This window comes from Myxocyprinus asiaticus, chromosome 6 (assembly GCF_019703515.2).
Source record: "Myxocyprinus asiaticus isolate MX2 ecotype Aquarium Trade chromosome 6, UBuf_Myxa_2, whole genome shotgun sequence".
Taxonomy (NCBI): domain Eukaryota; kingdom Metazoa; phylum Chordata; class Actinopteri; order Cypriniformes; family Catostomidae; genus Myxocyprinus; species Myxocyprinus asiaticus.
This window is the reverse complement of record NC_059349.1, coordinates 31,849,262-31,867,497: the sequence shown is the minus strand read 5'-3', so window position 1 is coordinate 31,867,497 and position 18,236 is coordinate 31,849,262. Positions and strand designations below refer to the sequence as shown.

The 18,236-nt window shown below is 36.6% G+C and overlaps 1 protein-coding gene across 2 annotated transcripts in view; it reads left to right on the top strand.

The window, feature by feature from the left end:
• jph1b (junctophilin 1b) overlaps window positions 1–18,019 on the top strand; it is a 29,513-nt gene extending 11,494 nt beyond the window's left edge. The window contains exons 3-6 of one of the 2 annotated variants that reach the window (XM_051700943.1): window positions 6,104–6,222; window positions 12,479–13,143; window positions 14,856–14,953; window positions 17,404–18,019. In XM_051700943.1, the coding sequence (XP_051556903.1) occupies window positions 6,104–6,222; window positions 12,479–13,143; window positions 14,856–14,936 (865 nt within the window). In that variant the 3' untranslated portion in view covers window positions 14,937–14,953; window positions 17,404–18,019. Of the gene's footprint in view, window positions 1–6,103; window positions 6,223–12,478; window positions 13,144–14,855; window positions 14,954–15,141; window positions 16,201–17,403 lie in introns of those variants that run through there. The other variant, XM_051700944.1, reaches the window with a different exon arrangement.
• Window positions 18,020–18,236: the final 217 nt, after the last annotated feature.

Here is an 18,236-nt window from a genome sequence, read left to right as displayed (position 1 = left end):
ACAGGTCTAAACGGGGTCTAAAACAATTTGTGATCAGATCACAAAAACCACATATGTATGTGGTCAAAAACGCATGTGTCCACATCACATTTGAGGTGTAAACGCTAATCCGTCCAGTATGTGTCCCAGCAGCAGTGAAGTGAGAACCCTCATTTGTCAATCAGTCGCTGTACTAAAACAAGAGTATAAACGTTGCCGGTTACGAGCGGCTTTAAAAGAAAATAACCGTCCGATCAGAAAATTTAAAAAAGCAAGTACATACACAATCACGAGAGCTTCATGGATCTTCTTTAGTGTGTCTGATATCAAAACAGATGAGAAGCACAAACACCGGAAGCTTTTTAATACAGGTAATCCACTAAAATAATTGATACATCTGCTTGACGTTGCATTTGTGCTTAGATTAAATTTCAACCGCATCTGGGAGAAACAGCGCATAATTTTTTTTCCGTGCTTTCTTTGCCTTTTCTGACTTTGTTGTGCTTTAATATCATGCAGTAACACACTGACATAGTGACTGATGTAACTCGTCATAAAACAGTGCCCTCCCCTCCAAAGTCACTCTAAGTGACCAGGTGTAAACAGCGATCTGTCTCACCTGACCAAAAAACGGGGTCTAAGATTTCCCCTCGCTATGTGGGATCATTTTCACCCAAAAATTTAAATTATGTCATAATTTATATTAACTCATCTACAGGACATATTGTTCAATAACTATATGACTTTTTCAGTGGAACACAAAAAGAGATTTTAGGCAGAAAGAGTCCATTCATTTCCATTAGATGGAAAAAAGATACAATGAAAGTGAATGGTGACTGAGGTTCCTAGCAAGGTTATTATAGTTAACTGAAACTGAAACTAAAACTGAAACAATATTTCAAAAAATAACCTAGAAAAACTAAATTAAAAATAAAACTTAAATTTTCCAAAAAACTAAAACTAAACTGAAACTATCATGCATTGCTTCAGAAGTAATTAAAACGAAATAGAAATGATCATAAAATATTTTTAGTTTTCGTTTCTATTACTTGGAGTTGTGCATGTTACAAAATTGTTTTTGTTTCTTTAAATGTCTCTATCTGTTGCATGGCAAACATGTCACCTACTGGCCAGGAGTTTCATGTGCATGTGCCCACAATGTTTGGTTATGTGCTCAATGTTTCAAGATAAATGCATTCGTTTATTTAATCACATCATCCACTGCTGTTCATAAAACAAAGGGATACACACACTCATCGACCACTTTATTAGGAACACATCTACACCTACTTATTCATGCAATTATCTAATCAGCCAATCGTGTGGCAGCAGTGCAGTGCATAAAATCATGCACATATGGGTCAGGACATTCAGTTAATGTTCATATCAACCATCAGAAGGAGAAAAAAACTTTATCTCAGTGATTTCGAGCGTGGCATGATCGTTGTCGCCAGACGGGCTGGTTTGAGTATTTCTGTAACTGCTGATCTCCTGGGATTTTCACCCACAACAGTCTCTAGAGTTTAATCAGAATGGTGCCAAAAACAAAAAACATCCAGTGAGCGGTAGTTCTGCGGATGGAAACACCTTGTTGATGAGAGAGGTCAACGGAGAATGGCCAGACTGGTTGGAGCTGACAGAAAGGCTACGGTAACTCAGATAACCGCTCTGTACAATTGTTGTGAGCAGAATAGCATCTCAGAATGCACAAAATGTCAAATCTTTTCGCAGATGGTCTACAACAGCAGAAGACCACGTGGGGTTCCACTTCTGTCAGCCAAGAACAGAAAGCTCAGCGTGGTCTTCTGCTGTTGTAGCCCATTCGTCTCAAGGTTCGACGTGTTGTGCATTCAGCAGAACTGTAGCTGCTGAAATCCCAGGAGATCAGCATTTACAGAAACGCTCAAACCAGCCCGTCTGGCACCAACAATAATGCCACAGTCGAAATCAATGAGATCACATTTTTCCCAATTCTGATTGTTGATGTGAACATTAACTGAAGATCCTGACCTGTATCTGCATGACTTTATGCATTGCACTGCTGTCACACGATTGGATGATTAGATAATCGCATGAATAAGTAGGTGTACAGGTGTACCTAATAAAGTGGTCGGTGAGTGTATCTCCACATTTGTAAGTCCTTCTTGGTCCTTAGCATGTTGTACATCAGCCTAGCTATACACTATGTAGACATATGTGTAATCTGGACTGGATAGGGAATAGTTTTAATTTAAAGAACATTACACAAAGTTGTCCCCTGCCAAGTCATTTACTCATCTGTATTAACTGAAATAGAAATAGAAATAAAAACTAAAATATATTGATAGACTAAAATAAAACTAAAACTAAAAGTAATTGAAAAACTACATCTAAACTAAAACAAACAAACAAGGTTGGTAAAATAACTGAAACTAAACAAAATAATAATTTGAAATTGAAAACGAAATAAAAATTAAAACTCAATTAAAAACCCCCAGAACTGTAATAACATTGGTTCCTGGTTCCACGGAAGAAAGAAAATCATGTGTTTGAACTATCCCTTTAAGTTTTATGTAGTGCATCTGTTGGCTGCAAAAGTAATCGGAGGTTTACACATGTTATAAAGCTTCTAAAAAGGACAATTTTCCAGGCTCTTGCTCCTCCCTGAATTATTTAACCTCAGTGTATTTTATATTTGTAATTTTCTTTGTATAATTCCTATACATTTAATTATATTTGATAAACAATGTCCATTTTAATGATCAATTTGCATGCATTTCTAGCACATAAGTAAAAAATCATACTATATCAACTAGGCATCAACTGGACATGTCTTGCCTCAGTGTGTATTGGACAGATGAGGATCAGAATCATGACATGTGTTGAATCCCTGTAGGCTCAAGCAGGCAGGATTGCCTCCACTTGACATCTTTATCTGAGTTCTTGTGTATGATAGAGGGAGAGTGGGCGAATGTGGGAAGAGACTACCAAATTAAAACCCTGAGAATTTCTGCAAGTGCTCCATCTGTCACCAAGGAGATGTTCTTTGGCTCCAAAAAATATCACATTAGGTCCAGCGATTAACACTTAGAGAAGGTGCTGCCTATTACTTGGCTGATGAATAGTATGTACTGTAGAGGCTCTCTTAATATTATGTTAAATTTACATATCTCGTCTTCGGAGAAGCCATGCTTGTCATTGATTTTAAATATTTATTGTTTTGATTAATGTGTTTTCTTTTTTAAGCAATAGAATTGAGAGTTATTTATTTAAAGGAATAGTTCACCCAAATATTCTGTCATTAGTTACTCACCCTCATGTAATTCTAAACCTGTATTCTGTTTTTTTTTTCCTTTTTTTTCTATAGAAGACAAAATAATTTTAAGGAATCTTCATGTAAATAAGATATTTTCCATATTATGGCAGTTTATAGTGACCATGGGCTGTCAAGCTCCAAAAAATTTAAGTCATTATTGACTGATAATCCTCCACTGCAGCTCTCAGATCAAATATGGTGAAGGTTTGACATCATGCTGTTTGGTTACGAGACACTCAAGAACCAATTACGTGTGATATTATTAATGGCCAACTTGCAGCATAAATAAATAATGACAGAATTTAAAATTTTGGGTGTACTATTCCTTTTAACATGGTACATTTCACAGCTTTGTTTAAGCTAAAGTTTGCTCTTAAGACCCAGTTGCAACACGTTTCATTTAGACCGGTGTCTTCGGAAGCCCAGTATCCCAATGAGGGAGATGTATCTCTTCAAGGAACTAAGCTCAGCCAGGCTGGACTGAGTGTCAGGGGCCATAATAAAGCATTAATCCCACTCTCTCAAAGCATTAGAGCTGCTTTTGCTCTAGATGAGCACCAGACTCTCAGTTTATTTGTTTTAGCGCTACATCACCATGACAAGTCTCTCTAAATCAAGCTTGCAGTACGTCTTTCTCCTGTTTATGGTTTCATTTATGACAATGACAGCAAATTTCAGCAGAGGATCGGCCCCATATATGTCTTGTTCTCTTGGATCTGTGAAATGCAGTTATGCTATACTAGGTATACTGTGCAATCCGTTTTGCTACAGCTTTGTTTAAGCTTCCTCCTTTGTTTTTTGTTTTTTTGTTTGTTTGTTTGTTTAAGAAAAAGGGGAAGCTGGCTAGTTTAATTAATTCACCCAGAGCTTTAGATTCAATTTAATTTATTTGTACAGCTCTTCTGACAACAACGTTCCACGCCATAGTAGAAGACTATGATCCCTTAAAAGCAAGCTTAGCACAACAGTTGTAATGTGGATGGACTTCGAAAGGTACTTTGTCTGGAATGTTTCATGCTGGGTCAAGTCATTAAAAGCCTGCTAACACTTTACAATGTAGTAATGGTTAATCATTAACAAGGAATGAGGGAGGAGACAGCACTGACATTCATATTTTACTCTGCATATGAGATGGGAATTTTTTAAGTAGGCCAATGCCTCAAAGAAGAACAGTCCACTTAGACTGATATAAGTAACCCCAAAAGTGCTTACACTGGATGAAACAAACTAAAATTAAAAGGCTGGTTTGGAGTGCCTGTTAGTGCTCCTGTCACCCCATATGTGTATAGAAATATATAAAGGCCTTATACAGTATACTGTATACATAAAATGTAAATACTCTTACATACTGTATATCTGTATAGATTAATAAATGCTGCAAAATGCACTCTTTGACTCATACTCACATCTTCTTAAAGCTGAAGTGTATAATTTCTGTGCCGCTAGCATCACCAGATGGACTGGCAAGATTTGCAAACTTCAGAGATACAGTGTTTACACTTTTCGGGGAATCTACCTACAAATGGCTTATTTATAGTTGTCTGCATATTAAGATAGGATAAAGCTTTTTTTTTTTTTTAATAATAATCACACACTTCAGCTTTACCAAATGGAATTTGATGGCTTATTTACCCGCTATTTGGCTGATTGTTATACTACTATAATATTCTGAGTTATCATTCAAGTTTTATGGAATATATGTTTGAATATGGACAAAAGGACAATCTTGTACAGTTTAATGTCCCAGTCCCCAGTGTTGGGTAAGTTACAAAAAAAAGTAATCCACTACAAATTACTAATGACTTCTCTAAAATTGTAATCAGATTACTTTACTGATTATTTTACTGAAAAAGTAATCACATTACTAATTACTTTACTTTTAAGTTACTCGCTAAAACACTTGTCGCAAAAATGTGTTTTTCCGCTCATCTGATTACAAGAATTTAAAATGCAATGTGTTACACTACTTTTGTATCCAAAAGTAATTAGATTACATTAACTAATTACTTTGTAATCCAATTACACCCAACACTGCCATCGCCTATATTTCGCTGTATTTGTAGTACTGATGCATCAATCATCTGCACTATCGGACATAGGTAGATTGTTTCATGTCAATCAAAATGGGGTGGAAAAAACGCGCCGGACAATTAACCTATTGTGTGTGTAAAAGAAAATATATCATGTATCTTGTGAGAAATTACTTTAATTTAGGTGACAATGACAGCAGAGTTGCAATTTTTAAGCTTTGCACTGCCAGAATGTCACAAGGTGAAACTACCATTACTTACAACTTTTTACACAACTAATTTGAATGTGAGCCTAACAGGAGACCATTCAGAATTCAGTTAATGTGAGTTAAGAATTTTAAAGTGAGTTAATAATGTGTTTTGTGTTTCAGTGTTTTGTTTTTAACCGAGACCAGTTACTCTGAAACATAAATGACATGTAGAGACATAGAGAAGAAAATGTATTTTTAAAATTTCTTTCAAAGTTGTGTAATTAGTTAACAGTGATTTGAAACAAGGTAGCTTAAAAAAACCCAGACCTCCAAACAGAGGTTTCGGTATCAGCAGATGTTATAAATAATCCGATAGCAGTAACGGCACACACATTTTGGTGCATCCCTAATTTGTTTTGAAGTTGTTTCTTAGCATGTGTCAATGAATGCAACTTTGTGTTTGTTTGTGAGTGTCACAGTGGAAATACAGCCATTGCAGTGGTGGTGACTGATTGTGCCAGGGGCAGTGTTAAAGTGATGTACCTCCTCCAATATCTTCTTATCTTCCAAGCTGTCTGACTCCAACTCTTTCTCATTGCTTTACCTAGAACCGCACACGCCAGGGCTAAGGCAGAGGCAGCTGACCAGGCCGCCCTTTCTGCCAGCCAGGACTCTGACATCGCCAGAGCAGTGGCCAGGGATCTGTCCCCCAACTTCCATCAACCAGGTATTCCGTCACCCACGCGCACATTCATTATCTCTCATGCATACACACCCGTTTTGTCCGCCCTCTCGCCCCTCCCTAATTACTTTCTTTTTGTGTCTTCGTCTTTGTGTCTGGGTCAAGTGTCTCTTTTTTGCGTCTCTGTCAAGCGACGGAAAGAGAGCAGATGCGACTGCAAATGAGTCGTGAAGGGGTGGAATAGCATTTGCATAAATTATCTGCTGCCTCTCTCAGTCCAGCTCCAACTACTTTCTGCCTGCAGATTATTATAGAAAAAACATGAGGGTCATGTTCTCACACTGACAGGAAGTGTATGAGTGGCAGGTTGCTTATGTTAGGCAGATATACAATATTATGTAACATTTATTTTTTTCTCTAAACCAATCACCCGTTTTTGAGAGGAAACATTAAGAAATACCAACAATTTTGTTTTAAATTTTTGAGTTTTGAGTTATCGAAATGTTCCATAATGAATGAAGCATAGTATATGCATGGTTTATGTCATCTCCTTATCATTAATCTCAATAATATCACTTTAATCTCAATTCGGTGAGGCAAAGGTTTCTTCCACCCCTCTGCTCATATAAAGCCTGACTAAACCTTTGGCATTTGTCCATACATTACCAAATGGTTTCAGGATAATTCCCAAACACTCAGTAGAATCCTAAAATCCCAATCCCCCACCCCAATCGCAGGTCTGCATGGCTGACCAGTGACATCTTTCTTATGAAGTTAAACAAATAACAAATTCTGAATAACAATTTTTAATCAGAGGCTTCAAGGTTTCAAAGTAGCATGTGTCAAACAGACAAACTGGCCCATAAAATGTAATAGAATTTTTTTTTTTTTAAATCCATCTGTTGCAGTAAAGCATAATTGTTTATTTCAATAGCAGCCGCTTAGACTCAATTGTCAGATAATCGTACAATAACCTGTTCTGACAGTTAAGCCACTGTGGGATTATACCTGCAGTTTAGGACACAAAAGGTCCACTATGAAGGATGTCATTTTATGTCATGTCATAAATAATATCGCTGAATCACCAGCGCTTAGGCAGCTGTGTGTGAACTACAGCATTCAGAGAGAGTGTAATACATGATACCTCTGTCTTCTATCTTCTGAAAAAAGTTGAGATGTTCTAACAGGCCTGCCATCTTGAGTAGCACATTTAAAAATGTTTAGGATAGTGCTGTTGCTCATCTTTTTAGGTAAGAGTTGTCCAGGACAAGTCAGTTTTTTACTCCACTTTAATAAGAATTACCTTGAAGATGTCATTGCCGAAATGAAATAGATTCAGATCAAAATTGCAAATGTTTATTAGTGAGATACACTAATTTTGGTTCAGTCATGACAACTCTCGGAAGAAGTTAGCATGTTATTGTAGGTATGACATATTGACAGGATATTGGTCTTGGTGGACTAGATCAACGGATACTTGCTACTGCTAGAACATACACAGACATACTGTGTTAAGCATGTGAAAATGCTGCTGCTGCTGCACAATTAGAAAAACATGGCATGCTGCATCAAGCATGTATCACATGCTGCTGCAAAATTAGACATTAACACAAACCCCAAAAAAGCAGGGAAGCTGCACAAATTCATAACACAAAACACAACCCCCTAAACAAGCAGATCTACCACCAAGACTTGTGTACTGCTGCTTCTCTGAAGAGCAATGTGCACCGAATGTATGCTAGCTAGGTGTGCCTCAGGCATGTGCCATGGGCTTTGAGACTGGGCAAGCATCAAAGATTTTTAATACACATTATTAAATGCTGTGCCCAAAACACGTTATATGGGTGAGTGTAATGTCACAGAAATGTTATTGACATACCCACCAGTCAATGGTAACAATTGTCACAGTGGCGAACTTCATGACCAAATTGTTTTAAATTCAGGACAGTAATATTGTTCATATCACACAAATGAAAGATTGTCATATATTGAGCCGTGCATGTTTATGTCCATTACATCATACAATGAACCATAGTGCCTGAAGAGCTTGTTTTGACACATCAAAAAGAAAAAGAAAAGATTGCCAGTTACTAGTTTCTAGATCCTAGGCCTCACACGTCTCTCTTCCCATAGTTCAGAACCACTGTAATAGACAAATTAATAGCTGAAAATTAATTTGCAGATACCATACAAATTAATGGGGAGAGCTGTAAACTGACACCTACCTGTTGCAAAATTGTTCGTGCCTTCTCTTATAAAACAGCGATTTTATCATTGTAAAATCCACACGTAATTAATTTCAAAAGGATTATTTGGTGTAAAACATGCTGAATTTAGTCATTTCACAATACAAATTTTGATTTACATTAATTAATTAATAAAAAAAATTGGAAATTCATTATATCAGTTATTCCTAACCGGAGGTTCTAGGGGGTTCAAGAAAATAATTGGATTTTGCTATACTGAACCAATAAAACCAAATGTATATCTTACAATAAAAATAATAGGGATTGGGGATGGGTAAAAATTCCAATCTCCATTTAAACCATCCAAATATTAATTCTTAAAATATCAAGATTGATGTTTATTAAGCACTTTCACTGCTTGTTGAGAGTAGAAGTTTGGTTTGACTTGTTTCATGTAATATATGTATATATAGTGTGTGTGTGTGTGTGTGTGTGTGTGTGTGTGTGTGTGTATACACACTACCAGTCAAAAGTTTTGAAACACTTGACTGAAATGTTTCTCATGATCTTAAAAATCTTTTGATCTGAAGGCGTATGCTTAAATGTTTGAAATGAGTTTTGTAGACAAAAATATAATTGTGCCACCATATTAATTTATTTAATTATAAAAAGTTTTCAAAAAGTTTTTGAAATTGATGACTTGGACCAAATAATAAAGAAAAGCAGCCAATAAGCGCCCAACATAGATGGGAACTCAGTAAACAGTCAAAGTAAGTTTTTAATACACATTTGAGTGATTGTGAGAACAAAGAGTTACATTTTATTTTAAAATAAAAAAATAACTAATTCTCTCCACAAATGTCATGTCAAAAATATTCAACCCCCCTGACCAGCAATACATTCTCGTGATGTGAATTAAAACACATAAACTAAAACCTCAGTAAACAGTCAATGTAAGTTTTTAATACACATTTGAGTGATTTTGAGAACAAAGAGTTCAGTTTACCCAAATTTTAAAATAAAAAATAATTAATTCTCTCCACAAATGTCATGTCAAAAATATTCAACCCCCAAAGTCAATCATTTGTGGAGCATCCTTTATCCTTAATAACAGCAAATAAATGTTTCAGGTAAGTGTTTTCAGGCTTCGGACACCTCTCTATTAGAATTTTTACACATTTCTCATGAGCAAAAGCTTCCAGCTCATTGACATTCTTTGGTTTCTGTGCTGCCACTGCTTCCTTGAAATCCCAGCAAAGGTTTGCAATGGGATTTTAATGATGGACTGAAAGGGCCATTTAAGGACATTCCACGACCTATCCCTGAACCAGATTTTGGATAACTTGGATGTATCCTTGGTGTTATTGTCTTGCTGGAAATTCCAGTGATCACCGAGCTTCAATTTACACACTGAAGGCATCACATTTTTCATGCCAAAATGGCCTGATACCTGAAAGAATCCATGGTGGCAGTCACATAGTCAGGATAGCCGTTTCCTGCAGCTGCAAAAGACCCCCATAACAGGACTAACCCACCTCCATGCTTGACTGTGGGGATGGTGGTGTTCTTGTCATCACCTTGTCATCTTACTCCAGACGTACTGCTGACATGGGTCTAAAACTCATTTTCAGTTTAGTGTCATATGTCTATAAAACCTTCTTCCAGGACTCCACAGGTCTTTCCTAACTACTTCTTGAATATTCAAGTCAACATTTCCCTTGGTGAAGTTTTGCTTTCTTCCACAACCCAAGAAGGTTGCTGTTGTACCATATTTAAAAAATGTATGAATGGTGCTGCCAACGTTGTCTATTGGAAATTGAAGTGCCTTGGAAATGTACTTTTAGCCATGACCTTTCTTGTGTAATGAAATTATCTCCTCTATTAGCTTTTGAGACAGCTTATTTTTAATTGCATAGAAATACATTTTTGCTTACAACGCTAAACTTAAATTTTAAAACTTAAATAAGTGCCATTGCAGATTGATGACTTAATTTTGTTTTAAAAACAATTACTTGTGTAGCCTTACATATTTAAGAAACAGCTACATGCAATAGGGGTTGAATAATTATGACATGTATTTTTAAAAATCCTGCTATTTACAAATATTAGGTTATATATTCATACTATGACTTTGAATGTGTCACTCAAGTGATATAGATGTAAAGTAAAAAAAAAAAAAAGCTTACCTTTGTAAATCCTTACTGTCTTGGGGGGGTTGAATAATTTCGATTGCAACAGTATGTTAACAGCACTGGGACAATTTGATTTTTGTATCACTTTATTGTCTGCGTTAAAGGCGTCAAGTTGACAGTCTGGGGAACTTTTTTGTAAGTAGAGTAAAAATAGTCAAAAACAACTGGCCATTGTGTCTTGAATGGAAATTACTCGATATTAACTTTTTATTTAAATAGCTGTATCTCACTCGTAATTGTGCTGTTGTTCTGAAAATCAGCATATATTCAGCTACAACTGAATATCAGCTACAGCCGGATACCCCAGTGTGCTTACCCCAGAGCCAATCTCTTAATATTAAAACATCCTTTTCTGCCCCAAAATAACCTTCTCTAAACTGTAAGGTGTTATTGTGTGTGTGTGTGTGTGTGTGTGTGTGTGTGTGTGTGTGTGTGTGTGAGTGTTTTATTTTTTATTTTATTTTTTTTAAAAACATACTCGTATCATTTTTTGGAAAGAGCTTGTCGTCAAGGCTCTTAGCAGATGAGCTGTTAGTGTACCTCACCTCTGTGGTCTGCTTTGTGAAATGGCTGATAAAGAGTGTCATTTATGCTGCAGTCTGAGTCTGGGTCTGGTCACAGTCCAGTGCAAGTTCTAGAAAGCCCACCCATGTCAGCTGTGAGGCCACTTTGGCCATATCTGTGGTATGGAGAATCTGGAGAATGCCTGGAAGCTCACGCTTGAATCATAAAGCAAGTGGAAAAGTTCTTAATGTCCATCCCTGCATAAACACTAACAGACTGAGACTGTGAAACTGTGAAAATGTGAAATTGCATCTGTTGTGGTGGTAGTTTATTCTGAGCCAGATATTTGCAAACAGCGCTCTCTTGATGTTTTGTTTGAAAATGTTTGAAGCTTATTTAGAGGTATCAAGGTCTTTTTTGTCACATATTAATCATTTTATGTCTGAACTTTTGTTTGGAAGAATCTAATTTAGTCTGAGAGTGCTGTGACCAGTATCAGTATTTTTGTCTTGTTTTTCAGTAAAAAATATCTAAACATCCTTTAAACTAAATATATTTTCCTGAGAAGAAAAATATTAGGGCTTGTGCTTAGATAATATATACTGAATTAAGTTTATTTAATTTTTTACCCCATGGGCAAATTGTTTATTCGTGTTTTAAGCATAAATGTAACACAATTTACATTAAGAGCTATTTACCAGTGAGGTATGAAAGACAAGCTTTATAAAAATTCAAGAAACATTCTCTGAAAACACATCTTAATTTGATAACACTTTACAATAAGAATGTATTCGTTAACATTAGTTAACTACATTATTAAACATGAAATAATAATGAACAATATTTTCACAGCACTTCTTAATCTTGGTTAATGTTCATTTGTTAACACATTTTTTACATTAAAAGTAGTGTACGATAATATTAATGCAATGAACAATTGTATATTTATACAGTACATTAACATTAACAAAGATTAATAAATGCTGAACAAAAATATTGTTCATTGTTAGTTCATGATAAGTAATGCATTAACTAATGTTAATGAATAGAACCTTATTGTAAAGTGTTAGCTTTAATCCCTTATGCAATTTTGCTTGTCAGGTATATTTATCATAATGTATTGTGTTTTAAGGGTATTTATATATTTTATTTTAAAACATGACAAAAGTAATGATTAAGAAAAGTTTATTTTTTATTTTTTTATTATTATTTTTTTCAATGTTTCAGTCTGGCCTGGGTAATGTTACCATCCATTCCCCTTGATTTCCTCTTTCTCCTCTTGTCTCTCTCTCTCTCTCTACTCCTGTGTTTATCAGTAAAAAAAAATGTGGCAAAATGCCCAAAATAATCCAATGAGTCTGTATGAAGTATGATTAAAATATAATACTAATTCTGACATTCCTGATACCCATTTTAAAGGCCCAGATTATATCAAGCAACGGTTTTCCAGTGAGCCCATTGAGATTAAAGAAGCCCCAGAGGAAAAGAAAGAGAAATCACCATCAGGAAGTCCACACTTTTATCGCAAAGGCACCACCCCAACCCAGACACCTTCCCAAAGCCCGGGTCCCACGCCACCCCCCTCACCACCCCTCAGCAAGAAAAAGCCCTTCTTTAACAGAAGTGCCCAAAAAGCTATCAAAGAAAACAACCCCCCTGCTACCGAAAGCCTTGCAGCGGGTGTCACCAAGGCTACTTCCAGGATACCAGACAAACAGGAATTAAGACAGGAAGTAGAACCCGTACCCAAACCTTCCAAGCTGCTAGCGCCGGTCACCAATGCCTCCAGCCCAGGGAACGGTGAGCTGCACTCTCAGTATCATGGATACTTTGTGAAGGCAGAGGTAATGATCCCACCTGATGAACCAGAGGAGGAAGAACATCACCATGTAACCCCAACTGCTCTTGCCAGGATCCCCCCACCTGCAAAGCAGTACCACCCACCAACACCCAAACCAGTAATGGCCAAAGAGAGCAAACCCGAGCCGAAACTGAAGAAACAGGAATCGCTGAAGCCAAAGAGCCTAGCAGAAACTAAGAAAGCCAGCATGGAAATTACAACTGACATTGTTGAGGAGGAATCAGTAAGTGGCATATATCCCTAAAATAACATAAAATGTGTTAAATATAATAGAGAGCAACAGTCTGGTACTGGAAGTAAAAATCCCATTCATTTTTTCCATTGGGGAATTGATTATTAACAAAAACTTCTATACTTTTAAAGACAGACCTACTGAGCTGCGAGGTTGTTAGTGAATGGTGTATGCTTCAGTTCACATTATTTCAACTTTTTAAAGCAAAATTCCTGAAGAACTACACTACCCTTGAATTCTGAAAAGAAAGATCCATCAGAGAATCCACAGCAAAATAGCACAGCAGCGACCGCCATCTTCCATGTTGCAGTGCGAATGACGCAACTGAGTTGATCTCCCTGCACTCTCAAACTACTTATATATTTGTAATTCTCTGAATATTTTGCAATACATTTGAAAAAATATTGATTCTTATATAATCAACAGCTTTAATTCAATAGTTTTATACAGTGTTTTTACTTAAATTACGTCATTCGCAATGCTTCATGCGCTTGTAGTTCATTCCCTCACGTAAGTACAGTTACGCCTTTTTCTTTTTGTCTGATTTTCAAATATCTTTTTGCTTCAAATCAAAGTTTGTAGTGTTGTGATTCATCTCATAGCTGGTTGGTTTGGTTCATGTCTTAGAACTCTTTTATGAAGTACTTCATGAAATCCCTATGGAAAAAATTTATGGGAAAAAACTTCTGGAAAAATTCTGTCAGCATTCAGCATTTGTTGTTTCAAACTAGTGCAGTATGGGGGAATTTCACTAAGAATTAACTGTGCCTGGTAAATTTGCACACACTGTCAGTTCTGGTTTAGAGGCGATTCATTAAGAAAATTATGCAGATCAGGCAAAGGCGCAGACACGCCCACAAAATCACTGCTAAATGCAAATTGCACACGCAATTCCCACACGCAATTCCAAACTTGTGAGCTGATTCTGAGGGCTATATAGCGGAGGATGCAACATACCACTATGATCTGTCCCACACTGATCTGGCGGTACTGTTTAGCATCACTCACTACTGTAATCCTGACACCTGAATCATCTCTTTAACATGCTGAAAGTGCTCTTGAATACACATGCATCAGGATATATGACAGTTTACAATGCTCTTCCCAATCATTTGATCACTGTTTGATGAAATACTGCTGATATGATTGATAGAAAATGTATGCTAATATCTCTTTCAAATAAAAATCGAAATAAAAAGCTTTCTTTTGGCAGTAATAGTGCAATGTAAATTGCAGTGGACAATTTTTGTGAATGAGAATGACTTAATTTAAATACTCAAGACGCAGTGTAATTTCAGCGCTGATTGCGCCTGTTTAACTAGATTACGGATGGTTAGTGAATGAAGCACAGGTTTTTGCACTGAAATACCACATGCAAAAGTGGCGCAACTGTTTAGTAAGTTTACTTAGAGTTAGGCAAAATGTTAGGGAGTGACAGCCTCAGTCACCATTCACTTTCATTGTATGAAAAAAAAGATGTAATGAACGTGAATGGTGACTGAGCTGCCTATTATTGCCTTTTCTGTTCCACTGAAGAAAGTCTTATGGGTTTTGAACAACATGAGGGTGGATAGATGATGACTTTTCATTTCTGGGTGAACTTTCCCTTTCGGGTTACTATTACAAAATAAGTATAACGTGATTGTTGATTTTAAGATCAAAATGTAAAATCTAAACCTTTGTCACTTCTGTTGGTTTTCCAGGGTCCCAACTCAATATTGGTCATACTAGTGATGCTGATAAATATTGGACTGGCAATTATTTTTGTCCATTTTCTCACTTGACGAAACATTAAACTCAGGTAAGATTCACATACACAAATGGAGGATATTGCAGGTTGAGTGCTTTCACACCAGAGCCATTGGCCCTGATGTCCATCTTTGCCCCAACTAATGTTGTCTACCTTACCTACTCTTGACATGTAATTTCAGCTGTGCCTGAATGTTATTCAACATAATTACTTACCCTCTAACTGTTTCGACCCTTCAGTGAGCTCATGAAAACTAGCGGCGTAGGCCCCTAATTCTCTGCAGTTGCGTCAGTGGCCTTTAAAACAAAATGGCGCCAGTCAGACTCAGACACAGGCAAAGGACTGGACGACTGGAATTAGAGCAAATCATGGGAGAAAGACGAAACCTGGACCATTCGGCTTGAGCCAACCCAGTTCCTCTGGCGATGATTTGTGACTCGCTTGGGCTCTGAAAGCTGAAGCAACCAGTCGTTGGGAACGAAAAAGAATCTGCTGATCCAAGCCGTACCCAGTCAAGTGCATGTCCACCCCGCTGCTATGGGGAGGGGTGGAATGGGGGGGACTTAACTGGATATGTTCGGAGATGCACTTTTAGTTGACGGAAGCGAACAGCTGCCTTACTAATTTACCAACTGACGTTTTAAAAGGGAGATGTGCTGCGGGTCGCCAGTGTGTTTGGGCAGCAGGAGTGTGTACCAGTGTCCGCTTTCCACTTGGTTGAAAACACCATGCACATTTTGAAAGGGTCACTTGCCAGTCTTATTCCATTACCCATTTCTACAGCCTTGTCTATCATCTGCTGCTCCTGTTTAAGGAGATTCATCCATGACATGCCTGTGCATGGTACTGGTTTAATGACTTTGTCTTGAGGATTTTATTTATTTGTTTTGTATCTATTGTTGTGGTTTTTTTTTGTTTTTTGTTTTTTGTGTACTTTCACCTGTAGTGACAGATGACAAAAATATCTCTAGTGCTTTGTACTCTTATTCACTAAAATCTAATATAAAATAATAGCACGTTACAGCCAATAACAGTCCTGTAGAAAATATTCAAATATTATTTATCCAATATTATACAAAGATTGGCTATTTAGTAAACAACTAGAGTACAGTGTGTGGTTTGGTTTTAAAAAGTTATTTATTCTGAATAATATTGTAATAATTTATGTTTGACATTGTAAAATCACTGTAGGGTATAATGCATGGCTTTTATTTTTTGAGAAATTAGTAAAATATTTACATTGGATTTTGCACCTTTAATCTTCAGGCCTGAGACTGTGCTCGATAACCCCCCCCCCCCCCCCCTTAAAGGGATAGTTCACCCAAAGATGTGTATGACTTTCTTTCTTCTGCTGAACACAAACGAAGATTTTTAGAAGAATATTTCAGCTCTGTAGGTTCATACATTGCAAGTGAATGGTAGCCAGAAATTTAAAGGCCCAAAAAGCAGATAAAGGCAGCATAAAATTTATCCATAAGATTCCATTGGTTAAATCTATGTCTTCATAAGCTATATGATAGGTGTGGGTGAGAAATAGATCAGTATTTAAGCCCTTTTTTTACTATAAATCTCCACTTTCACTTTCACATTCTTCTTTTGTTTTTGGCGATTCACATTCTTTTTGCATATCGCCACCTACTGGGCATGGAGGAAATTTCTAGTTAAAAAGGAATGTTTCTCACCCACAACTATCATATCGCTTCTGAAGATATAGATTTAACCAGTGGATTCATGTGGATTGCTTTTATGCTGCCTTTATGTGCTTTTTAGGACCTTCAAAAGTCTGGTCACGATTCACTTGCATTGAATGGACCTACAGAGCTCAGATATTCTTCTAAAAATCTTTGTTTGTGTTCAGCAGAAGAAAGAAAGTCAAACGTATCTGGGATGGCATAAGGGTGAGTAAATGATGAGAGAATTTTATTTTTGGGTGAACTATCCCTTTAACTTGACACGTGCAGAGCGATACGCCAAGCAACTTGCCTCAATATTATGCCTGCTAAATTGTGTTGAATACATTCAGGTCGACCCACTGGTTCTGAATGCGAATGTAAAGATGGATGCCTTTGAGAATTTGTAACAGTGTTATAGTTTACCTCAGAAAATAAGTGATTTTTGAAATGCGCTCTTAACTTGGATTTTTGTGAAAATCTGCTGTTATTCTTGATTATTTTGGTCTGGTGGTGCATGAGGATGTGAATTGAAATTATTGTGCACATGGTGCTCTTGCACTAGTATTGAAATGAAAAATGTATACTTATAAATAGATCTATTTTATATACAAAGTCAGAATATATTTAGGCAACAGTTGGACACGAAATGGCCTTGACTAAAATTACTTTGCAGCACCGCATGTTTTGCTGATTGATTTGAACATTCTGTGTGCATGGTGTATTTTCCAGCTCTGGTCGCTGAATACGGCTTGTTTATGAGAGGATGTTGGGCTGTATGTGTCGTGTGAAGCATGAATTTCAGCAGTAACAGGGTGACTGTTTTTACAGAGGTTTTGTCAGACTGCGAGAGTATGTGAGAGAGAAGGAGGAGGGAAGAGAAGAGCATCAGAATGGATGAGCACTTGTCATTTGCAAGCGAGATTAATCTGCAAATGTAGAACAGACTTATTTTTCAATGAAGACTTTCTGCTTTTTTTGTGGCAGGGGGAAAACACCTTTGATGTAAACACATTGGCTATGTACATGGCTAGTCTTTTTTTCTTTATGGTCTGTTTTTATTCCATCCCAACCTAATACAAATGAGATGTAAGTGTAATTATCAGATCCCCATATTGGTATTACTTTCACAAAGATTTCTTGTTTTTAGTTTTTGGTCCATCTACACCAAGCACAGTTAAATTTGATGCATTTTTTTTCTGTAATCAGCTTCATGTATTTAAGGTGTTTAAATGGAAAAGTATTTGACTTAATTACTACATTTGATAGTAAAATGGCTTTAATCTGTCAATATCTTCACATTTTGAAACTGATTTGAATGTATTATTCGCTTATAAAAGTTTTGATATTAACTGTCCCGCAATGATATAGAAACATATAAATAAATATATATTATTTTTTGGAAATTACTGCCATAAATTACTATTAAAAAAGGTGACTTTGCAAAGTTTGAAGCATTGACTGGCATTCTTTGGCCCTTACATTCACCCACATCAGTTTAACACCTGGTCCAGTTCATGTAATTGCATTTGTTTATACAAAATAACAAATTTTTATACAGAGAAGAGCTTGGGCAGGGGATTCCCAATACTTTCGTGCAGTCTCCCTAGACTTCAAGGTATGTTTTTATTTTTACGCAGTCCTTCCCTCTTGAGTGTGAAAAT